At 35.5% G+C, this 26,428-nt stretch overlaps 1 protein-coding gene and 1 long non-coding RNA gene across 5 annotated transcripts in view; one reads left to right on the forward strand and one right to left on the reverse strand.

Annotated features, from left to right (window-relative positions):
* The first annotated feature begins 1,037 nt into the window (after positions 1-1,037).
* Positions 1,038-23,322, forward strand: DEPDC1 (DEP domain containing 1). Of its 2 annotated transcripts, XM_058717015.1 has the most exons (12): positions 1,038-1,203; positions 3,281-3,546; positions 6,977-7,133; positions 7,589-7,707; positions 8,132-8,262; positions 9,876-9,923; positions 13,742-13,879; positions 15,167-16,018; positions 16,476-16,648; positions 18,353-18,529; positions 20,673-20,858; positions 21,566-23,322. In XM_058717015.1, exons 1-12 carry the CDS (start codon positions 1,156-1,158, stop codon positions 21,704-21,706), a joined length of 2,436 nt encoding a protein of 811 aa, XP_058572998.1. In that variant the 5' UTR covers positions 1,038-1,155; the 3' UTR covers positions 21,707-23,322. The 2 variants fall into 2 exon arrangements, with proteins under 2 accessions (XP_058572998.1, XP_058572999.1); XM_058717016.1 differs by lacking the exon at positions 15,167-16,018 and having other exon boundaries at positions 1,039-1,203.
* Positions 14,358-26,428, reverse strand: part of LOC131504580 (uncharacterized) — a 29,819-nt gene continuing 17,748 nt past the window's right edge. For 2 of the 3 annotated variants that reach the window (XR_009258067.1, XR_009258068.1), the window contains 4 exons: positions 21,554-21,644; positions 19,087-19,267; positions 15,545-15,586; positions 14,358-15,303 (listed from right to left, as the gene is read on the reverse strand). This is a non-coding gene — a long non-coding RNA (uncharacterized LOC131504580). The remainder of the gene's footprint in view (positions 15,304-15,544; positions 15,587-19,086; positions 19,268-21,553; positions 21,645-26,428) is intronic. The other variant, XR_009258066.1, reaches the window with a different exon arrangement.

A 26,428-nucleotide genomic window follows, 5' to 3' on the forward strand; every position in this document is an offset into this window, starting at 1 on the left:
CCGCCAAGGAGATCCGGGACTTTGGGTAAGTCTCTTCAACGTTCAGAACTTAGTTTATATCATTTGAAAAAAATAATGTTTGGGGGCACCTGGGTGGCTCAGGCGGTTAATCCCACTCTTGATTTCGACTCAGGTCACGATGTCACTGCTTGTGGGTTCAAGTGCCAGTGCAGAGCCTGCTTGGGATTCTTTCTCCCTCTCTCCCTTCCCCTCCCCTGCTCTCTCTCTTTCAAAATAAGTAAACTTTTAAAAAGAAGAAGAAAAAGAACGCTTGTTACAGATTTTCTAAAATCCCATCGAATTTTTAAGCGTATGATTGTGATTTAAATGTAACCAGCATTCCTGTAAAGACATGGTAGATTTTCTTCAGGGGAGCTACTTGGCAAGTTTTACATAACTTTTCCCAAGCCCGTCATTGTGTGTGTACTTAACGGAAATCTACTTATGCTCCATTTTACCTCCAAATTAAAGGGGGTGTGGATAACCTATATTTTTGCACTGAGAACAGAATCATGGCCCCTGCTAAGCTGTATCAGAACGACAGCACAGCCAACATACACCCAGGAAGCTTTTTAGAAGCAAAACCAAGGGATTTGTCAGGTGAAAGCTACGCCCCAGAGATGCTTTGTTTTGCATGCCAACCACTGCTGGAGATCCTGTAGGGCCAGGCTAAAAGGGCTTAGGGTTTTGTTTTCCTTTTTCTTTTCAAATTTCAAATTCCCTTAAGCCGAAGCCTGGTCTCCAAACCATCCAGTCCGTGACTAAACTGCCTCACCGGTTCTTAGTGTGGAAACAAGACTCCGCCTCGCCTGCAACCGCAAGAGGGAGAAGCAGCTCCAGGGCAGCCGGGTGAAGCCCGGAGCCCGTCCCACGGGCCCGGCCCCCGCGCTGACTCGCGGGCGCCAGCCATCCACCGCCAGCGCCCCAGCCCTGAGAGGCTCCACTGTGCAAGCCAACCGCAGCCGGATCCCGGCGGCGCGCCACGTGACTCAGGGCCGCGACCAATCAGCGCAGCCCTCTGCGCTATTCAAATCCGCGGCGCGGCGGACGGTTGTTCCCAGCCAGCCGCCGTCGGGGCCCCCAAAGCCCTAGAGTCGCCTAAGGCCGCCATGCACCGCGCTGAGCGCTGACAGACCTCCGGGCCCGGCGGGCGGAATGGAGAGTCGGAGTGTGCCTCCCGGACCTTATAGGGCCACCAAGCTGGTAAGACAGCGCAGAACGACTAGACCGGCCAACCGCAGCCGTGGCCGCCACCGACTTTACGTGAGAGCGTTCGGAGTTTTGCCTGGGGCGGACAGACGGGTCCCAGAACCTGGTTTGGGTTTGGTTTTCTGAGACGTCCGGGGAGGGGGGCGGGGAATAAACCGGTATCTAGAAACCCTTGCGGGACACCCCTCTCCCCCTTACCTGGAGGTCGGGGCTGTGTCCCTCCCTGTGAGCCGTTTGTCCAAAGGGTCTCGTCCCCGGGATGGCGCATCATACTCTGGCCTTGTTTGGGCGACAACGGTGCCTGCAGTTGTCAGCTTGCCCTGGAACATCAGAGAATATTATGATTTTAGCCGTTCCCCACGTCTGATTTTCTCCCCCCATCTGGATACAAAAAAAAATTCAGAGTTCCATTACTCTGGAGTGTCAGAATGGGGACAGTCCGAATGTGACAGCTTCTTTTTGCGGGGCCTGTAGAATTTAATGCAGGATCTACCGACTGAATAGCACTAGGTAACAGCTGCCCATTTAAAAACTAAACCCAGAGTGTTTAAGATACTCGTCAGGAACCACTGTTGGTAGTCACTGGATTTGTGCAGTCTTTGTGCACTTAAATTTTCAAACCAAGAGAATACAGCGCCACGGGGTAGGAGACATTAGGAGAGTGACTTAACCGCTGTGAGCCTCAGTTTCCACATTGGGAAAGTAGGGCTAATGATGCCTATCTACCTTAAGGATATCCTGAGAGGATACTGCATGTGAACGTGTGTTGTGATGTATAGATCCTATGGATAGGCTACAGCTCAGTGTTTCCTGAGTAAATAAATGTGTGAAATGGGGAGGTGTGGTGGGAAGAAAAGAATACGGTTATTGTGTTTTCAACTCTTAGGTTTTGTGTTGTGGTGCCACACAGTTGGGGTTACAAGTCAGATTTCTTGGCCTCTAATGGAGGATTTTTCAATTAAAAAGTGATGTGTTCATTTTACACCACCACCACCACCTTAGTTCTCCGCTGTTCTAGCCGCCACAAACCTTGAAAGTGTGGGTTGAGGACAGTTTAGAAAATATGAGTATCTTTTTAAAACATAGGTATATCAGTGTTATTAAATATATAGTGGACTTAAAGCTTACTTAATTTGCCTCATCTGTTCTGTGTTCACTATTGGAATCTTTACATAAGAAACACTATAGTAAATATTGGAGCGCCTGGGTGGCTCAGTGGTTAAGCGTTGGACTCTTGATTTCTGCTCAGGTCAGAATCTCCCAGTTGCTGAGTTTGAGTCCTTCCTCAGGCTCTGCACTGACAGCTGGAGGCCTGCTTGGGATTCTGTGTCTCCCTCTCTCTCTGCCCCTCTCCTGTACTCCAACGCACGTTCTCTGTGTGTGTGTGTGTGTGTGTGTGTCTCTCTCAAAGATAAACGTTTAAAAAATACTATAATAAATATATAAGATATTGCAACATTAAAGGTATTTTACCAGTAAAACTACTGCCTGCCATCAACTTTGTTTGGCCAGCTTGGTAGTTATTACTGCAAGTTGTAGAATAAATCAAACCTGGGTTTGAATGCCTGAGTTCATCACTTAGTTCTGTGACCTTGGTCAAATTATCAGTCTCTCTGTGCTTCATATTCCTTATATGAAAACGGGATAATAATAGTACCTATTCATAGAATTGTGAGAATGAAAGTGAAGTAATGAATGTAGAGCAGTGTCTGACACAAATGTTACCAGCATTTTACTAGTATTAGTTAAAATTAAAAAAAAAAAAAAAGGGCACTTTCTCTGTTGAAGGTTAAGAAGCAAGTTCATTACAGTTCTTCATTATTTCTAGGTTTCCTAAATAAGCCAACCAGCCAATAAGTGCTTTTACACTATTACAAAGACATATTATTACAATGCCAGAATTAATAAAGAGAAATCAGTATGATATATAAAATTTTCTACAGTAAATAAGATCAATGATTTCTTCACGAATTATGATGTAATCAGATATGAATAAAATAATGCTCTTTGTCTCATTTGTTCTGAATCAGCACAATGTTTAATTTCTTTTTTTAATATTTTCTTTTTGCAGTGGAATGAAATTACAACATCTTTTCGAGCAGGAATGCCTCTAAGAAAACACAGGCAACACTTTAAAAAATATGGCAATTGTTTTACAGCAGGAGAAGCAGTGGACTGGCTTTATGACCTATTAAGAAATAATAATAATTTTGGTCCTGAAGTTACAAGGCAACAGACAATCCAATTGTTAAGAAAATTTCTTAAGAATCATGTAATTGAAGATATCAAAGGCAGATGGGGATCAGAAAATCTTGATGACAACAGTCAGCTATTCAGGTACTGAACAGATAAATAACTACAAAACTGAATTACTTAACAATATAATTTAACTCCACTTCTATAATACTTTTACTAAAATTGCAGCTTTTTCAGAAAAAACATGTTTTCTTTATAAAACTGTTACTGCTCTTAGTGTAATTAAAACCACTTAGAATTTAAAGTTAATTGCTACACAATTAAAACTTTTAAAATGTTAGATAGTATATATAATAAAATAACTATTGGGAGGAAAGAATGAGATATCACTTCTGCATATTCTGAAATCTGTAACATTTCAAGGATAGGTCATTATTAACCTTTAGTTTCATAGATTCAAGAATTATAAGACAAATTCTCACAGGTCCTTGCCTCCAAGTAACATAATCTCATATAACCTAAGAATACATGTGATAAAAGAAATAATAGCAAACTTTATATAATAAATAACAGAAGAAATATACTATAGGTTAAAGAGAATATTTTTTAAGGATTTACCATATATCAGAAGACCTGCTGTATGATTTCCATGTTTTCTTAATCCCTGGACTAGCTAAGCAGGTTAGGTATTAACTTCTTTTTACAGATGAGGAAGCTGAGACCATGCTTCAGTAAATCTTGTTATATCTATCTGAAATATGTTCTTCTACCTTGAAACACTGTAGACATTGTCAGATTAGTAAATACATTTGCTCTCCTGTCAATTCTATTGCAGCCTCCTCTGTGGAGCCTTTCTGACTCCCTTAGGCCAGCACCATTGCTTTTTCTCTCATGTGCAGTGTTCTGTGTTATATATCATTAAACTAGGTCTTTGGATTCTAATATCCATGTTTTTTCTCTCTACAAAATTAGTACTTTTCAAATGAAGTGTCTTAGTAGTTGATTCTTGTGTATCAAAGATGATTTATGTTGTACAAGTAAATTGCAGTAACAAACATGTGAGTAGTTCCATTTGTATAGCACTCTACAAATCCTGACTGTCTTAACTACTGCTCAGGCACTTGGTGAGCTCCTTTGCTATTATTCATCCTTTAGCTGTTACTGGTTCTAAAGGTCCTAGACTTGTCTTTACTTCACTGTCTCCCTGGGCAATCTCTTGCCATGTCTTCACCTACTTTCCTTATAACTTTCAAACTTCCAACCCAAATATATCCCTGAGCTTCAGACCTATTTTTGCCCATTAGGCACTCCAGATAGAACATATAGAAAAATCACTATCATGTCTAAACCCAAATTTTATCTTCTTACTCCATACTTAACTGTCTTCCCTATAGTTGTTTTGATTCTTTTCCTTTTTCTCCCCTTTAAATATGATTTAATTAACAGACCATCTCTGTTATACCACTTTAGCAGTTCTCTGATCTACTCCTCCCTTCACTCTGATAGTTCATTTTGTTAAACCATTTTTCTCTCTTACCCAGAATTCTGCATAACTCTTCAACTAGTCTCTCTGCCTCTAAGTGTTTTATAATGTTAGCAAATTTATAAAGTATACTTAAAAATAAACTTTACCAAAAATGTGTCAGACTTTACTGGAGAAAATTATATAATTGTTTTAAAGGTAATAAGTGAAGAAGGATATCCTGTTGATGAATCAGAAGACTTAGTATCCAGAGCGCCTGGGTGGCTCAGTTGGTTAAGCGTTGGATTCTTGATTTCACCTAAGGTCATGATCTCACAGTTTGTGAGTTCCAGTCATGTTGGGCTCTGTGCTAAGGGCATAGATGGCACAGAGCCTGCTTGGGGTTCTCTGTCTGCCTCTCTCTCTGCCCCTCCTCACTCATGTGTATCAGCTCTCTCTCAAAGATAAATAAACATTTTTAAAGAAAGAAGACTTAGTATCATAAATAAGTCATTTCTCCCCAAATTGATATATATATATAAATTAAATGCAATTTCATTCAAAACCCCTATATAATTTTTTATAGAATTTGACAAGCAGGTTCTAAAGTTTTTTTAGTAATATAAAAGTCCAAGGCAATTTTGAAGAACAAGGAGGAGAGAATTTCCCTACCCAATATCTGGGCTTAAATTTAAATAATTAAGTACTGAAAAAACAAAACTATACATACAGTTGATCCTTGAATAACACAGCTTAGGGGCACCAACCCCCTCCCCTGCATGGTCAAAAATCCACATACAACTTTTGACTCACCAAAAACTAGTGATAGCCTACTGTTGACCAGAAGCCCTATCAATAACATAAATAATTAACACACATTTTGTATGTTAAATGTATTATATACTGTATTGTTACATTAAAGTAAGCTAGAGAAAAGTAAATGTTATTAAGAAAATTAGGGGCGCCTGGGTGGCTCAGTCGGTTAAGCATCTGACTTCGGCTCAGGTCATGATCTCGCGGTCCATGGGTTCAAGCCCCGCATCGGGCTCTGTGCTGACAGCTCAGAGCCTGGAGCCTGTTTCTGATTCTGTGTCTCCCCTGTTCATGCTCTCTCTCTCTCTCTGTCTCAAAAATAAATAAATGTTAAAAAAAAATTAAAAAAAAAAAAAAGAAAATCATAAGAGAGAATACATTTATAATACCGTACTGTATATACAAAAAATGTGTTTAAGTGTGCTGCACAGTTCAAACCCATGTTCAAAGGTCAACTGTACATGGGAACTTGGTGTAAGAAAATATTTTTAGGATCATGGAATAAGAACTTCTGAGGTCACTAAAAACTTACGCATATTTTATTTTATACATTATACATATATCTTATATATTAATATATAAATGCCATAGAGAAAAAAAGCCAAACCATATGTTGTTTATGTATACTTATTAAAAGTATAAAAACATGAATAAGAAAGAAACACACTAACTGCAAGTTAATGGCTTCCCTCAGAAAGAGAAAGAAATAGAATAAGCAAAGAATTTGATTAACAAAAAAAAATCATGAAGTCTTTTTTTTTTTTTTAATAATGAAGTCTTGAGTAAAATGTTAAATATTGTATTGTTTGATGTTTGATGATTACATATCTGGATGTTGTTTACATTATTTTCCATACTTTCTTGTATCTTTGAAATATTTTTTATTATACTGGAGGGGGGGGAAAGCATTATAGTCAAAAGGAATAACAGAGACCAAGCTCTGGAAATTAGAAAAAGAACAGTCAGACGAAGATCAGAAAATATATATAAATTAGATAGCTTGTCAAAGAAATTTAGAAAATGGAACTATTTTTTTCTTCAACAGAATTGATCCCAATAACTCTTACTTATTCAGATATAAAGTTAAAATACATACAATATAGTAAAAAAGTAGGAAACCATTAAAATGTTTTTTAAAGGTTTAATGGGAAAATCAATTTATGTAGAATCTTCCTTCCTTGGTAATATAAATAATATAAATAAATTCAGTTCTTTTGTGATTTTTAAAAGATAAACAGACACTAAAACTTTGTTTCTGATCTTACATTATTTAATTGCATATTATTCTTAAACCAGATTTCCTGCAAATTCTCCGCTTAAAAGTTTTCCACGAAGGCATCCAGAATTGAGAAAAAACAGCATAGAGAACTTTTCCAAAGAAAAAGATAGCATTTTTAAATTACGAAATTTATCTCGTAGAACTCCTAAAAAATCTGGATTACGTTTCTCTCAGGTAAAACATCCTTTTTACTAATCACTAGTTTAAATATTATTACCATGTACTTAATTATAAAACATTAAAAGTAGATAGATAGTTCTTTAATATTTGAAGCCAATACTAAAGTCTCTTAACCTACATTATATTCCAAAAATATGTGTATATGTTTTACCGTAGAACAATAGAACCCATAGGAACAATAATAAAAATGGTAGTAAGACACACCTGAAACAGTATTTGTATAACTTAAACATGTTTTGTTTTAAATTGATTTGAGAGTGGTAGGGGCAGCTACAAAACCAAAAAGCTTTATTGCCATATGTTAACCTTATTCCTTCAGGTGACACTTAAACTTACAGCTTCACAGTGGACTGTTTATTAGTAGAATTACTAAATATTAGGAATTGTGTCAGTTCAATATTTCCTTAATTTGAGCATAGCATGTTAAACCAAAGTAATTTTTTTTCCAGGAAAATATAGAGAAAATGAACCATGTAATAATCAATGAAGATCAAGAAAACTCAGTTGATAATAGAGAAATAAGCCCAGAAGATATTGAAGAAGTTTGGAGATATATTATTCTGATCTAGTAAGCTAAAACTAAGCTCTAACCACGTTCCAAAGTGTTCTAGAATGTTAATTTGACATTTTTATCAAGATCTACAAATGCAAAAAAACAGATTAGTTCTTAAAGCTTAGAATTTAACCTGTATTTGTATTTCTTAATAAGTGCTCTTGAACTTCTAGTACAGTTGAAATAGAATGTTTTCAGTATGATTTGTTTTTTCTTTGAGTCGAAGTTATATATAGCTATAGTTCAGGGTCTGTATTGGAATCATTACAAGGTTACTAAGGTAAGTATATTTGAAAGTGGATACTAACTATAACCTTTATCAGTTTGGCTTAAGAAAAATATTCTGATGGCTTTGTTTGCCATTCATACTCTTTAATATTTATCCCATTCCACTTATTTTATGTAGAAAAAAGAAGTTTGTATTTTTTCTTCTGTTTAGCCTGCAAACCATTTTAGGTGTGTCATCCCTAGAAGAAGTCATAAATCCAAATCAAGTAGTTCCTCAATACATAACGTACAACATGACCAATACAAGTAAACATGGAATAGTTATACTACAAGACAAATCAGGTTGGTATCAATAAAAGAAGTTGGACTCTTTTAAACTTGCTAACATAGGTTGCAGCTATTGTGGGGGTGTAGAGAGACTAAAAATGTAGAAAGTAGAATACTTTAACTGAAAGAGTATTAAGGGGAGATTATCATCATAAGTGCTTTAGTAATCATTTAAGTGAATATTATTGGTACTATTATTTTAGCCTCTCATGGTATTTATGCATGATTTTTTTTAAATGGCAAGGTTAAACATCCAAAAGGTATTAAAATATAATTAAAACTATTGATTAACTACATTTTATTGAGGGCCTACAATGTACCAGGCATTATACTAAAGATTTAGTGATGAACAAGAGAAAAATGGTCCATGGCTTCTTGGAGCTTACATGAGCAGTTATATATAAATTTACACAAGTCAAGACATATGCAAAACCCTCAAGACCAAAGTCTCAAGACCAGTATTTTAAAGATCACTGGTTTATTATATATATTTATATATATATAATGTATTGATTTTAGATATAAGATGGAAAAATCAATGATATATTCAAGCCAGCTGCATACATTTAAAACTTAACATTTTAAGAAATGTATCAATGGGGCGCCTGGGTGGCGCAGTCGGTTAAGCGTCCGACTTCAGCCAGGTCACGATCTCGCGGTCTGTGAGTTCGAGCCCCGCGTCAGGCTCTGGGCCGATGGCTCGGAGCCTGGAGCCTGTTTCCGATTCTGTGTCTCCCTCTCTCTCTGCCCCTCCCCCGTTCATGCTCTGTCTCTCTCTGTCCCAAAAATAAATAAAAAACGTTGAAAAAAAAAAAAAAAAAAAGAAATGTATCAATAAATCTCAAAATGTTGACTCATTTTTTATAATCAATTATTGCCTGTAGAATTAACTGGTATGTATCACTTGAGTTTCTTTGTGTTGGCAAGAACTTTAAAGTTTGAATTGTAGGAACAAAAAGCAAAAACTTAAGTTATGTTGCATATGCATATGGCTTTGTACCACTCCCATCTTAAATTACCTAAAATCACATACTTACCAGTATATTCTCTTATTCAAACTTTCTATTCTTTATAACCATAAACTCTTCAAGTTAAGTGTATATGTGGTTTTTGTGTTGGTGTCAAAAAACAGTTCGATTTTATGCAGCATACTTCAGTTAGTAGCAAATGAAAGATTTTAAGCAAGCCTCACTAAAAGCACACTAATATTCAGATATATCATTTCAATCATAGGTCTCACTCAAATCAATAATATTCAAATAGCATACCTATAATCAGAATGGAAATTAAGATAAAGAAAACATGGTGGCAGTGGACAAGTATGAACATTAACTATTTATGAACCCCTCCACCAAAATATCCTCAATTTGGGGGTAATTGTTTTATGTATTCTGGAAAGAATCAAACTCAAGATCTCTATGACTTTTAAACTTGTATTTTAAAATATTGTCTTCACCTTATGTCTTATTAAACATATAATAATTATTAATCCTGGTAATATACATACATATGCATATATACATATATATGTGTGTATGTAATTATATATAATAAGCGTAAAGTTTTAAATATAGTATCATGGAAATTAGGTGATATTATTGAACAATATAAAATTTTTTTTTGTATAGATGACCTTCCTCACTGGGTATTATCTGCCATGAAGTGCCTGGCAAATTGTAAGTTAAACAAACAAAATGTGTATGTATATATATATATATTTATTTATAAAATATATTTATATAAAATATATATTTATACTATTTAATAAGAGCTAAGGAAATTTTGAAAACAATGTATAGAAATCCTGATAAAGTATGCCATTTCTTTTGAAGTTTGAATGACAATCTAGTAGATCTGATCGCATTTCCTTGCATGTGGAATGCATTATAAAGTCCATAACTTTTTCTATGCAGACGGTGATTTCATAATTTAAGTTCATCATTTGTAGCTCAGTTTTCATAAATCATAAAATCACAGGCTAGTGGATATCAAAGGATTTTAGGTATAACTTACACCAGTTGCCTTAGTGAGGCCTATAGAGTTCAAATAGCAACTTTTAAGTAATAGCTCTTATAAAGTGGAAAAGTTCAATCAGAAATGAAGTCACATTCGGGGCACCTGGGTGGCGCAGTCGGTTAAGCGTCCGACTTCAGCCAGGTCACGATCTCGCGGTCCGTGAGTTCCAGCCCCGCGTCAGGCTCTGGGCTGATGGCTCGGAGCCTGGAACCTGTTTCCGATTCTGTGTCTCCCTCTCTCTCTGCCCCTCCCCCGTTCATGCTCTGTCTCTCTCTCTCTCCCAAAAATAAAATAAAATACATTAAAAAAAAAAAAAAAAAGAAATGAAGTCACATTAAATCTACTTCATTCCCCTTGCCATTGTACACAGCGTCAACACTGAGCTGCTTCATGACATGCTTGTACTCCGTAAGATACATTAATGGAACTTTTATGTTTATAAAAAAAATGATCTGTCACTAATCAGTAAATGGAAAAAAACGTTTTCAATAGTGAGCAGTGATAATTAATTTTTATAATTTGAGACACTGGCTCAAGTACAAAGCCCTAATTGCTTTAAAAATCAGTTTTTTTATTTTAAAAAAAGTTTTTTTAATGTTTATTCATTTTTGGAAGAGAGAGCGAGCGCAAGCAGGGGTGGGGGGGACACAATCCAAAGCAGGCTCCAGGCTCTGAGCTGTCAGCACAGAGCCCGATGCAGGGCTCAAACTCACAAACCGTGAGATCATGACCTAAGCTGAAGTCGAATGCTTAACCGACTGAGCCACCCAGGTGCCCCTAAAAATCAGTTTTAAAAATATGCAGAAATATGTGCTTCTAAATCATTAAAAGTTAAATTATATTTTAATAATTTTTTTATAAAAGGATTTTTTCTAGTTCTTATGAAATGAGTATTTTATTAATAATGTTCAAGATAGGTACATATTCCCTTGTTGTCCACTGGGTGTCAATATGACAAAATAACAGAATAAATAGCAATAAAGTAAATAATGTAAGTTATAGAAAGATTTTATTTATCAAACTGAGGTGTAAAGATCTTAATCATAAGCTTGATTTGTGAGTTTCTCTTTCTGCCTTCCCCCACCTAACTGCCCTTCTATCTTATACTTTGGCTCATGGTTAGCAACCCAATGCTTATATTTTCAGGAATTTCTCAAATACCCCATGTTTAGAGATTTTTTTTTTCCCTTTCTTACCAGTCCATGTTATACCTAAATGATAGCAAAGATATAATTTACTGGATTCCAGTTTAACAATATATCTAGCTAGAGGTAGCATTTAGACTTTTAGTTATTATTCAATCCCCTACAGTAATCCTGTGACATATAGGAATGAGTGATTAATATACTATCCCCAGCTTTTTTTTAGAAGAGAAAGTAAGTCTTTTGAAAGTCTTCTACTGATACATAAAGATATATGTATTCAAACCTAGATACACTAACTATAAATTTTGTATTTTTAATTCTAATAAGAGTATGTTCTTAGAAAATTTTCTAATGATTATCACATTTTTTTATTCTACATATTAAGAATATATTTTATATCCTCCTTAAGCATCTGACTCTTGATTTCAGCTCAAGTCATGATCTCACAGATCGAGCCCCATGTCAGGCTCCATGCTGAGTGTGGAGCCTGCATAGGATTCTCTCTCTCTGTCCCTCCCCTGCTCACGTTCTCTCTCAAAAACAAATAGATAAACTTAAAACTTTAACAATAATTTTTTAAAAGATTTTTATTTTGCTCTACATAAAACCCATATTAGCCTTTAAGCTGTTAAATGTGTGTGATTGTTTTCTTCAATCCTTTTTCAGTGTGTGTGCTCACATTATGACCATACAAAAGTTTGCTGGCAGAAAAGTAAAATTATTTGGGTTTGGGAAGAGAAAGATTTTAACTTGAAAGATAAAATAGTGACTCTCAAACCTGAGTGCATATTACAGTCACTAGGGAGACTAGCCAAAGATTCTGATTTAGATGATTCATTAGGTAGGTTCATTCCAGTTGGACTAAACATGCCTCAAAAGCTTCTTATTAGTGAAGATTCCCACACTCAGCATTTGGAAACTACTAAATTAGTGAGCCAGCAGCAAACATTTCTAAGTCAGTAATTCTTAGCTTCACCTCCATAAATTCTGGTTTGTACAGAGGAACTTACATATTTTTAACAGGCACATTGAGTGAGTCTGATTATGTAGTCCATGGAGCACACTTCAAATGTTGTTAGACCTCAAAGCTCTGAGTCTTGCTTTAAGTGCTCTAAGTTCTAATTCTAGCTTTGCCACCAATGGTTTTTTTCATCTTAGGCAAGTTACTCTAACCTTCAGTTTCCTCATCTGTAATATGAAGTCAGATCTTATTTCTGAGTAAAAAACTAATGAGCAGGCATGATTCTTTGAAGAACGTTAAGCTAGGGGCGCCTAGGTGGCTCAGTCAGTTGAGTGTCCAACCCTTGATTTTGGCTCACCTCAGGATCCCAGGTTTGTGGGATCAGCTCTGCGTCGGGCTCTGCACTGAGCATGGATCCTGCTTAAGAGTCTCTCTCTCTTCCCCTCTGCCACTCTCCCCTGCTCTCTCTAAAAAAATAAAAAATAAAAATTTAAAAAAAGAACATTAAGCTAATGAAATGGCAATGTAAAGATATTATTTAAACTCATTAAGGGTATGCTTCATGTCAGACAAAATTTATTCATGAAAATGTAAATTTACAAAAGATAATTTGGAAGAATTATTTTCATTATCTACACATTCTTTGTTTTGTAAAATGAATTGCAATAAAATCTCATTAAATAACCTTACTGCTTTAAAATATATTTCAAATGTTGCCTTATATACAGTTTTTAGGTAAATAAGTATTAAGACAAAATGCTAGTAGTTACTTGCAGTGATTTTTTTTTTTAGAGTTTATTTATTTATTTTGAGAGAGAGAGCACATGGGTGCAGCAGAGGAGCAGAGCCACACAAGGAGGCTCAATCCGAGCCGAAATCCAGACTCGGATGAATGCCCAACCAACTGAGCCACCCAGGTGCCCCTATTCGCAGTGATTTGTAATGAAAACATAATGAGAAAGAATGAGATGTGATGTGCACAATTCTTTGAAATGTTTGAACTGTGACAGAATTTGTTAAACTTTGCTCCATCATGGAGAACTTTTTGACACTTTTTATAAGTACATCTAAATTTTTATTTAAAATAAAATATATTGGGGTGCCTGGGTGGTTCAGTCAGTTGAGTGTCCAACTTCAGCTCAGGTCATGATCTTGCAGTCCATGAGTTCAAGCCCCGCGTCGGGCCCTGTGCTGACAGCTCAGAGCCTGGAGCTTGTTTCGGATTCTGTGTCTCCCTCTCTCTCTGCCCCTCTCCCACTCATGCTCTGTCTCTCTCACTCTCAAAAAAGAAAAAAAATAAAAGAATAAATGTTAAAAAAGTTTTTTTAAATAAAATATATTTTACCAATTTTTTTGGCCTTCTATCTTTTAGGGCCAAGAAGTAATATGAATAATCCAACTTATGTTGGATTTGAACGAGATGTATTCAGAACAATAGCAGATTATTTTCTAGATCTCCCTGAACCTCTGCTTACCTTTGAATATTATGAATTATTTGTAAGCATTTTGGGTATGTATGAGTTTTTACTTATTATGTAAATTTATTAACATTTTCAAGTTTCCCATAATTTAAAAGATCTCAAAGTGTAGGTAAATATGAAGATGGCAAGCTATAAATTATTTTACAGTTTGGGAATACTATGGTTCCCGTTATGTTGTCTTCCAGTAATTCAAATATATCATTCTGACACCAGTTATTCACATCAATCGGGTGTACTACAATTCAATTCATTTCTGACACTGACTACCCAGAGTTAGACCAGACCCTACAAGTGAAGGACAAATTCCTTAAATTCTGATACTAACCACCCAAAGTTATGCAGACTCCACAGATTAAGGGCTCAGTTCCACAAGACTGCCCTCACACTTCAGGTACCACCTACAGATGAGGTCCTCAGGCTTACTCACTCGCATTTCTGCCCTAACTACCAGTTTGGGTGTCCCTTCAACCTTCCTTGGGTTTAATAATTGACTACAACTCACAGAACTCTGGAAACTGCTTTATTTAATGAGTACCAGGTTTTATAAAAGATACAAGTCAGAAACAGCTATGTGGAAGAAGTAAGGGTTGTACACAGCTTTCATGCCCTCTCCAGGGATTCCACCCTCCCAATCATGTCAATGTGTTCACCAACCTGTATGCTCTGTTGGCCTTGTTACTTCATAGTTTTAACTGAGGCTTAGTTACATAGGCATGATTGATTAAATCATCAGTTATTGGTGATTTTGCTGAGTCTTCAGTCCACATCCTCCTGTCATTCAGGGAGGTCTGAGGTAGATTGAAAGCTCCAACCTAAGCAAGTTCAGCCCTAAGTCACCTCATTACCATAAACTCAGATGTTCTCCAGTAGGTGTACTATGGATAACAAAAGACGCCCTCTCTGGAAATTCTAAACGTTTTAGGATCACTATACCAGTTACTAGAGACAAAGACCAAATGTGTAAGTTTTATTATAGTACAGTTAGTTGTCTTATAATTAAGGGCTTTCTAATACTTGTAGACAAAGCCAGTGATTTTTTAATGTATTTGACTCAATTCCTTTAATTAGATTGTTGAAAAGATTTTTAAGTGATTTATATCACAAGTTGGAAAACCTCTACTCAGTCTTGCACTTTGTAACTGAATGTTGCATGTGTCCTATTTAAGTGGCTTCCGAATTAAGCAACTGCTGTTGTACTATACTAACAATATATACTATAGTAATGCTTTATTTTTTTTAACTTTACTATTGTTTTTGTTTTATTTTTGTCCACTGTCACACAGTTGCATCTTAATTTTTGTTTCATTTCCTGGTAGTTGTTTGTGGCTACGTCACAGTTTCAGATAGACCCAGTGGGATACATAAAATCCAAGATGATCCACAGTCTTCAAAAATCCTTCGCTTAAACAATTTGAATTCCTTCAAATCAACTGAGTGTCTTCTTCTCAGTCTGCTTCATAAAGACAAAAACAAAGAAGAATCAGATACTACTAAGAGACTGCAGATAAGTGATCAAGGATTTCAAGAAAAATGTGCTAAGAAAATGCAGCTAGTTAATTTTAAAAATAGAAGAGCCAGTGCTAATGACATAATGGGAGGAAGTTGTCATAATTTAATAGGCTTAAGTAGTATGCATGTTCTATCCTCTAACGTCAAATCAAGATGCTATTCTTTAGAAGGAATTGTAGACTTACCAGGGAGTTCAAGTAAAGAGGTCTCCAATGTCTTCCATCAATCTGTTGTGAATAGAGAAGGACAAAATAATAAGCAGTTTTTAGAGTCTAAGACCAAACAGGAATCCCTAATGAATCTTCATTCAGAGGAAAGTACTCAAAAACCACTCTGTGTTGGTTTTAAGAGAACCTCTACTTTGACTGTTCAAGACCAAGAGGAGTTATGTATTGGGAAATGCAAGTCAAAACAGCCTTGTAGATCTCAGAGTTTACTTTTAAGAAGTAGTACAAGAAGTAATAGTTATATCAATATGCCAGTGGCTGAAATTATCATGAAACCAAATCTTGGACATCTCAGCACAAGTATACAAACAGCTATGGAAAATGAACTCGGAGAGTCTAGTACCACAATCAATAAAAGACTCTGCAAAAGTACAATAGAACTTTCAGAAAATTCTTTACCTCCAGCTTCTTCTGTATTGACTGGCACACAAAGTAAGGTTGATGCTTTCAATGCATGTAATATTAACTTTTAGTGCTTACTAACTGTTTTGCTTACCTGTCTTTTCTTCTCTGAAACTGCTTTATATTTTTCTTCCAAAAGGAAAAGTTTTTATCGTAAAAGATTCTTGTCATGGCATAACCAAGATTTATTCTACTTATATAAAACACTTATTTTCTTTTACTTCATTTTAACTTATTCTGAGTCACTTTATTTGTAGTAAGTGAAGGATATTAGTACTCAAATAGGTTATGAAGAAAATGAGCATCTTACCATGCTTTTGAGGAATGTGGAAATTTCTAGGGACAGTTATAAGAAATTAGATACTAAAATATTGTTTTAATATTTATATAACTGTATTCTTTATGTAACTGTATATGTGCATAATATGAAAGCAACTAGTGTCATTGATGATTTTTTTCGGGGGTGGGGTATAATTTTGCCTTCCAGGTTTGCTGCAACCTCATTTAGAGAGGGTTGCCATCGATGCACTACAGTTATGTTGTTTGTTACTTCCCCCACCAAATCGTAGAAAGCTGCAACTTTTAATGCGCATGATTTCTCGAATGAGTCAAAACGTTGATATGCCCCAACTTCATGATGCAATGGGTACAAGATCACTGGTAAGTTGATTTCTTAAGGAAAGAATAAGCCTTGGTTCATAAACTATAAAAAGAAAAGCAAATCACCTAAAAGTACTACTTGAATGATGTCCTAGTCTCAAAATCCTAGATTCTTGGGGTAGAAAGGCTCTTAAAAATATCTTTCCTAGTAGCAGAATGTTGGTGCATTAATCCTTTGTGCCCAGTATGTTGTACTTTCATATCCTGACCTTTATCTTGTCTGAGCACTTTACCTCTTCATTCATATCACTTTGTAGTGATTGACCTAGACCATCAGACCACATTCCATTGCCTTATGCCAATGCTGTTTGGTGGGAAGGAAGAGGAGATAGTAGGCACAGTTAAAAGCGTAAGGGCACTATAACTCTAGAGAATTGATGGGAATATTATGGTAGTGGGAAAGTTGTATTTGATGAATTATGTGAATCAGGATAGCATGTCACTGTGGGTAAGAAATTGGGACAGACTACTGTGAAGCAGTCTCAGGCTCCATAAGAGGATGAGGGTAGAGGCATTTTATACAGCTATTGATTGGAAATGAACTCTTAAAATAGTATCTTCTCTCTCTTCAAGAGCTGCCACTTCCTCAGTGCAACTTCAAATGATCTTCTTATAGCAAGGAATCTAGAGTTGAGTTCTATTCTTCTACTCATTAAGGACAGTTCTTTAACAATGATAGACCCAAACTACAGAAGAAGAATTATTCTTGCATAATTGTGACACCATTAAAAAGCATAGAGAAGTTTGTAGAGGAATATATTTTGAGAGACATGAGTAGAAAGGAGACAATTTCAGTTTTATGCTTTTTGAGTTTGAGTTTATACAGGACATTCAAGTGAAGTTTATCCAACAGACTGTTAGAAATGTGAGCCTGGTGAAGATCAGGGCAGAAGGCAGATTGTTTGGAGGGAGGTAGTAATTGAAGCTTTGAGGGTAAATGAACTCTACAAAACTAAGAAAGAAGACTAAAAAGCTAAGGACTGAGTCTTGGAAGGAGAAAAGAAAACATGACTGACATGTAGGAATAAAACCAAAAATATTTCAATTCAATAAATATGTTCATTGTCTATTATGTACAAAATTCTTAAAATAGAATTCTTATAACTGTAATTATTTTAGAATGAGGTGTCTGTTTACGTGTGTCTAATACTTAGTGGGTAATATGGATATGATTGAGAGTAAATGAGTTATGAAACACAAAACTTATCCCAGAATTTGAAGACTCCTTATGATGGAATTGAACCATACATGTATTGTCTTTAAAGTCTGACAAAATAATTAAAAACTATTTTCCAGAATTTCAAAAGCTAAATGGTACCAACTTTATAACCACTAAGTTTCTATATTATGTATTCTCCTGGCTTGTGTTTTATGAGATTAATTTAATGTAATAAGTCATTATTCTTTAACATTCTCTAAGTAACATATCTATATGATACCAATAGAACCCATGATATTTACTGATACAATTGTGACAAAATTAAAGAAAAAACTAAGCCTTTTATAATCCTTTAGAATTATATTAAGGAAATACTTAACAAGTACTTTAAGTTCTTACCTTTCTAATGTAATTAATTGTCCTCATTTGTAAGCTGAAGTCTGCTTATCGCTTTGTCTCAGTACTTTAGCATGATACCCAGAAACTACTGATACTCTTATTTATATAATACCTTAAATTTTTAAATTCACATCTTTTGTTTCTAGATGATACATACTTTTTCTCGGTGTGTGCTATGCTGTGCTGAAGAGGTGGATCTTGATGAGCTTCTTGCTGCAAGATTAGTTTCTTTCTTAATGGATCATCACCAGGAAATTCTTCAAGTACCCTCTTACTTACAGACTGCAGTGGATAAACATCTTGACTACTTAAAAAAGGGCTATGTATGTATTGTAAATCTTAAAATTGTCTGCATTAGTCAGTTCCAAGTGGCAAATTCATCTCAAACTAGCCTAATGAAAAGGGAAGACTTTATCAGCTCACGTAAATAACCTCTAAAAGTCAGGAATGTAGACAGAATTTGGAGACTCAAATAGCAATAAAACTGTTTCCTTCATCTCTTATTTCCACTTTGGTCCTGTATTTGACAAAAGGCTCCTTCACATGATGGGGGATCCATAAGTCTGATTAAAGTTCTTAAATCACAGACTTAACATTTTTTTTTTTTTTTTTAATTTTTTTTTTTTCAATGTTTTTTATTTATTTTTGGGACAGAGAGACACAGAGCATGAACGGGGGAGGGGCAGAGAGAGAGGGAGACACAGAATTGGAAACAGGCTCCAGGCTCCGAGCTGTCAGCACAGAGCCCGACGCGGGGCTCGAACTCACAGACGCGAGATCGTGACCTGGCTGAAGTCGGCCGCTTAACCGACTGCGCCACCCAGGCGCCCCGACTTAACATTTTTAATCCAAAGGAAAAAAGAACTATCCCTTCACCTACCAGTTTGAAAAGTTCTTCACATGGACTCTGATTGGCCCCATTCAGGCTAAATACACATCTTTTAGATGGTTGAGGGTGAGTGCGTTGGAGACAGGGCCATGCTCTGATTGGCTCTCCATAGATTAGAGGAGAATCTGTTCTTCAAAAAAGGTGAGGATAGTGGAGGTGGAACGGGAAGAAACTATTAAAAGAAGGAGAGAAGGAATACTGAGTAACCAAAACAACAGATGTCTATTATATTCACTCTTTGGCAGCCCAGCACATATATTCATGTTTCTTCCCATACATACCATTCTAATATTGCCCTTGCTTAACATAATTATCCCTATAATTTCCTTCCTTTATGAGCAGATGTTATAGTATCTTCCCATGCTCCTACACCTCAAAAACAGTATATGAATACTCTCACTACATCAAAACATTAATATTTTAAATTTTTTTTTTGAAACGTTTATTTATTTTTGAGACAGAGAGAGACAGAGCATGAACGGGGGAGGGGCAGAGAGAGAGGGAGACACAGAATCTGAAACAGGCTCCAGGCTCTGAGCAGTCAGCACAGAGCCCGACGCAGGGCTCGAACTCGCATACCGCGAGATCGTGACCTGAGCCGAAGTCGGGGACGCTTAACCGACTGAGCCACCCAGGCGCCCCAAAACATTAATATTTTAAAGTAAGTTAGGGGCGCCTGGGTGGCGCAGTCGGTTGGGCGTCCGACTTCAGCCAGGTCACGATCTCGCGGTCCGTGAGTTCGAGCCCCGCGTCAGGCTCTGGGCTGATGGCTCGGAGCCTGGAGCCTGTTTCCGATTCTGTGTCTCCCTCTGTCTCTGCGCCTCCCCCGTTCATGCTCTGTCTCTCTCTGTCCCAAAAATAAATAAACGTTGAAAAAAATTTAAAAAATAAAAAAATAAAAAAAATAAAGTGAATTAAAACATCACTTTGGAGCACCTGGGTGGCTCGGTCAGTTAAGCGTCTATTGATTTCAGCTCAGGTCATGATCTCGTGGTTCATGAGTTCAAGCCCTGTGTCGGGCTCTCCGCTGACAGTATAGAGCCTGCTTGGAATTCTCTCTCTCTCGCTCTCTCTCTCTCCCCGCCCCCCACCTCTCTCCCTCTCTCCATCTCTCTCTCTCTGCACCACCCTGCCCACACACACTCTCTCTCTCCCTCCCTGTCTCACAAAATAAATAAAACTTTTCAAATATTACTTTGATTTTTATTGTTTTGTAGTTAAAAGAATAAAATACATGGTTAATAGCAATGATGATGGATGGCTGCCTTATTTAATACTTATTCTGTTCTAAGCCTTTTGTATACATTATCTCATGTAATCCCCATTTTACAGGTGAGGAAACAGACCAAGAGAAGTTAAATAACTTGCTGAAGGTTACAAAGCTAGTAGGTTGTGGGTCTGGGATGTAGATCCTGGGATTTATCACTACTCTATTGCATAACAGTTTTTTTTTTTTTTTAAATGTTGAACGTTTGGTGGCGAATGAATACATGCTAAATCCCATCAAAAGAACACTTAGCAAACAGGAACATGAACAGAATTAATAGACTTGGACTATATCATTTTGTTCAAAACAGATTAAAAATCCTGGAGATGGACTGATTGTTCCTTTGCCAACATATTCATACTGTAAGCAGATTAGTGCTCAGGAGTTTGATGAACAAAAAGTGTCTACCTCACAAGCTGCAATTGCAGAACTTTTAGAGAATATTATTAAAAACAAGAGTTTGCCTCTAAAGGAGAAAAGGAAAAAACTAAAACAGGTAAGAGAATGCATAAGTTCTCAATCACATAAATCTTTTTAAATATGCTGTTGCTGATTGTTATTTAGCAACATTTAGAATCTAATTTCTCATTATTTTGGATTTTAGATATTGTATATATAGGTGTTTATGTAAATGTAACCTACATTCCTGGTTTTACTCTTTATAAATATAAATATACTCTTACTAAATTTAAATAATAACAATAATAATAACAGATAACTCTTCCTTTACTTCCAATGATTATAACTTAGATTGCCCTGAAAAAACAATTATAAAATTTGATTGTAATACATAGCTTTTGGTGACTCATTATTACCATTTACAATTTTTATCTCTACCAAAATCCAGTAGTAACATGATGCTGGCAAGTTTAATTCCAGGTCTGAGATACTCAAATATGAAGTATACTAGATCATTCTGGCCTTCATAGGCTTTACCAATGGAAAGGAAGAACATCTAGAATTTAGGAGGAAAACACATCAGAAGAGAATCCTTGTATATTAATGCTAACTGGGATCTAAGAAATCTTACTTACACCTTTCATATATGAGAAAGCAGAGGGAGAGGCAAGGATAAATTGAAAAGATACTCATTTCTGAAATACATCTTTGAGAAAGTCACTGAATTCTTATAAAATGTTGAACATTGGCTTCAGCTAGGATAATAATGTTAAATACTCTCTAATTCCTCACCTCATTTTTAAGTTTCAGAAGGAATATCCCTTGATATATCAGAAAAGATTTCCAACCACGGAGAGCGAAGCAGTACTTTTTGGTGACAAACCTACAATCAAACAACCAATGCTAATTTTAAAAAAAACAAAGTTTCGTAGTCTAAGATACTAACTGTATTAAAAATTATGTAATACTTGTAGAACTTTGGTGAATGAAGCCATACTTAAGAATTTAGCTACTAAAAAAGGAAGTCTATTTATTAATAAGGTTTTTCTAAATAAAACACATGTATGGTACCAAAGTAATTTTTTATCAGTGTAAGACTGCTAAGAAAGTAGTGAGTCTCAACTGTGAGCAAATAAGAAAAGCAATACCAGATACTTTAACCAGAAACAATTTTTTTTTTTTTGATACAACATCTGGAAAAGCTATTACGGTGTGTGCTAAAATTTTATTTACTTGAATTTTGAAACCTGACATGTTTATCAAGATTAAGCTATAATTCTGTTTTTAAAAGAAATTAACTTATCTGCACATGTGCTTATGAATATTAGTTAAAGTACAAGTTATTTAGGGATACTTTTATTTCTAAGAATAAGAATGTGAAGAATATTGGAAAACTCAGTGAATTCTCTACTGTTAAATGCTGCACTCTTTTGTATACTCTTTTTCTACTTTTGATCTATTTATATATGTGTGTTTTTAAAATATGTACATGTAAGTCTTCAGTTGGCTTTAAACATTTATCCCAAGTGCTTCAGTCATTCAATTTTTCAATAAATATCTTGCATTCTTATGTTCATGTATCTACTGGAAGATAGTGGTGTAAAAGAAATATAAAGCAATCATGTATTCATTCAAAATATATTTATTTAGCAACTACTATGTGCCTTTTATTATTCCAGTTATGGAGAGACTAAGATGAATAAAACAAAATGTCTTTCTTGAAAGTATTTATTTTCTAATCAAGGGAGACACCTATCAGATACTTAAAATAACAATACACACTCTGAAGGAGTCCTTCAGCTGAATACTGAGCTCTTTAGTTATGTAACAGTTCTCTCAGCTAGTGTTTTTCAAACTGTTACATATTAGAATCACCTGGAAAGTTTTAAAATAATACATGCTCAGGCTCTACCTTATATCAGTTACATCCAAATTTTAAGGGATGATATATAGGCATCAGTATTTTCAAACTTTCTAGATGATACCAATATTTACCCAACTTTGAGAATCAGTCCCTAAACACTGTTTATAAACAAGTAAATACCAAGCTGGTGGCACATTGGCTTTATTATTTCACTGGAAGAAAATGCAGATTATAAATGCTTTTCATCTTAATACAGGGTTATCCATATTTCTGCTTTACTGACTTAACACAAACTTGAGGCAGTTTTTCTTCCATATTTTACTCTAAGATTATTTAATATCCATTCAAGTGTAAAAATGTACAGAGTATCTAGGATGTCATAAACACTTATTGTTCAATGACTTTTGATTTATCAATGTAATGTTGTACTCTAAAATGACAGTGTTTCATTTGAGATTTTTTATTAAAAACTTGAATAGAAAATGGCAACTATATATCTTTTGCCCAGAAACCTTAGCTGTAAGATTATAGGACCAAATTAGATCTTTTTCTAAGGTGTTTATATGCTAAAACTTCCTGTTTAAAGATGTATAATAATGTGAATTCTATGCATATTGAGATAAAAATTATTGTGGGTTTTGTAACAATTTAATTTTGTTTTTGTATTTATTGATATTAAATATATAAATACTATAAAGACAGTAATTTTTCATCTGAGCTAGTGTGCATGCAATTGAGATTATAAAATTGGTGTAACAATTTAGTAACATGGGGTGCCTGGGTGGCTCATTCGGTTAAGTGTCTCACTCTTGATTTTGGCTCAGGTCATGATCTCACTATTCCTGAGTTCAACCCCTGCATCTGGCTCTGCACTGACAGTATGGAGCCTGCCTGGAATTCTCTCTCACTCCCTCTCCCTCTTTCTCTGCCCCTACCCCACTCATGTTCTTGCTTGCTCTTGCTTGCTATAAATAAATAAATAAATACATAAATAAATACATAAATAAATAAATAAACAAACTTTAAAAAATTTCAATGACATGAATTTGAAGTCAGGTTTGAATTTTACCATGCTATTTACTATGTAACCTCAGACAAATTACTTAACTGCTCTAAGTTCTACTTTCCTTATCCATAAGATAAAGATTATAATAGTATCTCTCTTTTAGGATTGTTGTGAGAATTAAACTGAACAATGCATATGTAGTGCTTAGCAGTATCTAGCCTAGAAGAAGCATTCTATAAATATTAACAATTATTATTAGAATTACCTAGAATTATAGCACTTAGAAGAGATCTTAGCAAAAACATAGTCCTGTATTCTTTCAGTTGTTTTGGGCACACATGAACCAAACAAAATTGTGAACAATTGGTGAGTCTTATTAAACTATTGTTTAGTTACGAGATTAGGGTTCTGATTGTACACACTGGCTAAAAAATTTTAACCTAATATAAAGGGAAAATTTGATAAGGAAGGAAAGTGCAAATACCTTCAGAACCAATATTCTTGAGTATGTGAAAACATGGGATGCAGTTTTCACCATATGTTTCTATTCTATCATTGGCAATAATTTGACCTCATATTTGGTGAAATTGGAGATAGTTCTGAAATTTTATATCCTGGCAACCTGTGTACTTCTCCAACAGATATACCAGCCTTTGATTTTGAAGGTAAAGAGTGTGTGTGTGTGTGTGTGTGTGGCGTTGAAGCCTTTCTAGGAGAGAAAATGAAGGATGGCTAGTTTTAATATTAAACTCTTAACTGAAAGAAATAAAGTCAGTTTCACTAGAATAAACTTAACAGTTCTAAATACAATAAAGTACAGCAACTAACAATCTTTTATTACTCAAAAATAGCTCTTTTATTGACTCAGAATCTTATTTCTTATTTTCTAAGAACTAGGGGTGGGGGATGTACAGATTAGCTGTTATCTCCTGAAAAACCTCAGAATGTGCATGGAGGAAATGCAGAATGTATAAGACAAATGAAAGTAGTGATGATTTTTTCCTCATTATAAAAACAATTTTTGAATTAAAGCATAGATTCATATACACTGGTTGATCTCTGAATTGTTCTTCCATAAGCAACTAGGAGACCAAATTATATGAAACAACTGTTTTTAGACAATGGGCTGTAGGTAATATGGGACTGTGATAACTGAGAAAGGGGAAACAAAGGTGGTGAGACTTAGGATTACCCCTAGATTACTACCTGGAGGCAACTGCCAGGCCACAGTGCAGGGAGAGAGAACCAAAACAAAGCCCAGTGTCTCACTACATTTAGTAGCTAGAGGCCAGAGTTCAGGATGACTGAAGAGCTGCAAAACAACAAAAAGCTCTAGAGATCTGCAGAATAGTCTAAAGGTTTTTTCTGAGTAATAATTGGGGCTGGGTGAAGGAAATCATTTGAGTACTATTCAACAAGACCAACAAAAAATTAACAAGCAGTAAATCAAATAATCCCTGGACCTCACTGAGCTGGGAATAGTTCATGTTACCAGCCAGAACAGAGCTCCTAATACATGGGGCATTGGATAGCATCTTCAGGAGAGTTATGCTTTACTAGTGGGACCAAATTAGCCCTAGAATAAAAACTGCTATGGATTAACCCTAACAAACCTTAAAAACAAGCCTCAAAATGTTCAAATTGATCAAGTAACTTCCTGTGTGCCACCATAAGTTCCACACTTTTAAAAATAAAACAAAACCCAGCATTCAACAATGTAAAAATCACAATGTCCAGCATCTAATAAAAAATTACCAGACATGACTTACTATGTGATCATTTCATCATATATACAATGTTATATCATTATGTTGTACACCCAAAACTAATATGTTGTATGCCAACATACTTCAATAGAAAAATAATAGTAGTAATAAAAAGAAAAAAATTATTAGACATGCAAAGAAACAGAAAAAATATATATAACCCATAACCGGGGGGAAAAATCAGTCAATAGACACCCTGGAATGACAGATATAATGGAATTAACAGACACTTTAACAATTATTATAAGTATATTGTAGGATATGAATGAAATAGGGAACACAGTGATAGAAGATATTTAAAAAGATCCAAATAGAAATTGTAAATATTAAAAATACAATACCCAAAATGAAAGATATATATAATGAAATTAAGAGCAAATTAGACACAGCAGAAAAAAAGATCTGTGAACTTGAAAACAGCAATAGGCACTACCCAAGATAAAGAGAAAACAAAATGAGAAAAAAGCACAGAGCCTCAGTGAAGTGTGTGAAACTATGAAACTGAGTAATGTGTACAACAGGAGCCTAGGAATGAGAGAAGAGAAAAGGAAGACATAAAAATTATTGGTCAAAAGTAATGGCATTTCTTCTAAATGTGATGAAGACCACAAATCCACAGAAACTCAGGTAACCCCCAGCAAAAGAAAGAAAACCACACCAAGGCACATACTACAATCAGGTTGCTGAGAACTATTGATAGAGAAATCTTAAAAGCATCCAGAGAGGATCATCTGGGTGGCTCAGTCGGTTAAGCTTCTGAATCTTGATTTCAGCTCAGGTCGTGAAAGCCCTGTGTAGGGCTCCACACTGACATCTCAGAGCCTGCTTGGGATTCGCTCTCTCCTTCTCTCTGCCCCTCCCCTGCATGCACACGCACTCTCTCTTTCTCTCAAATAAACATTTTTTTAAAAATCCAGAGAAAAACATAATTTATACAGGAAAATAAAAATAACAGTAGACTTGTGAAAAAGCAATCCCAGAGAACAACTGAATGATACTATTTTAGATTTGCTATTCTGGCTGGGAGCTGT

Source organism: Neofelis nebulosa, chromosome 2, assembly GCF_028018385.1.
Source record: "Neofelis nebulosa isolate mNeoNeb1 chromosome 2, mNeoNeb1.pri, whole genome shotgun sequence".
Lineage (NCBI taxonomy): Eukaryota > Metazoa > Chordata > Mammalia > Carnivora > Felidae > Neofelis > Neofelis nebulosa.

What these genes read in the sequence shown, in the direction of transcription:
- DEPDC1 (XM_058717015.1), top strand. Translation starts at nt 1,156, where the DNA reads ATGGAGAGTCGGAGTGTGCCTCCCGGACCTTATAGGGCCACCAAGCTG. An exon ending in CTGGATTACGTTTCTCTCAG is followed by an intron (nt 7,134 to 7,588) that starts GTAAAACATCCT and finishes TTTTTTTTCCAG; the next exon opens with GAAAATATAGAGAAAATGAA. An exon ending in ATTATTTGTAAGCATTTTGG is followed by an intron (nt 13,880 to 15,166) that starts GTATGTATGAGT and finishes ATTTCCTGGTAG; the next exon opens with TTGTTTGTGGCTACGTCACA.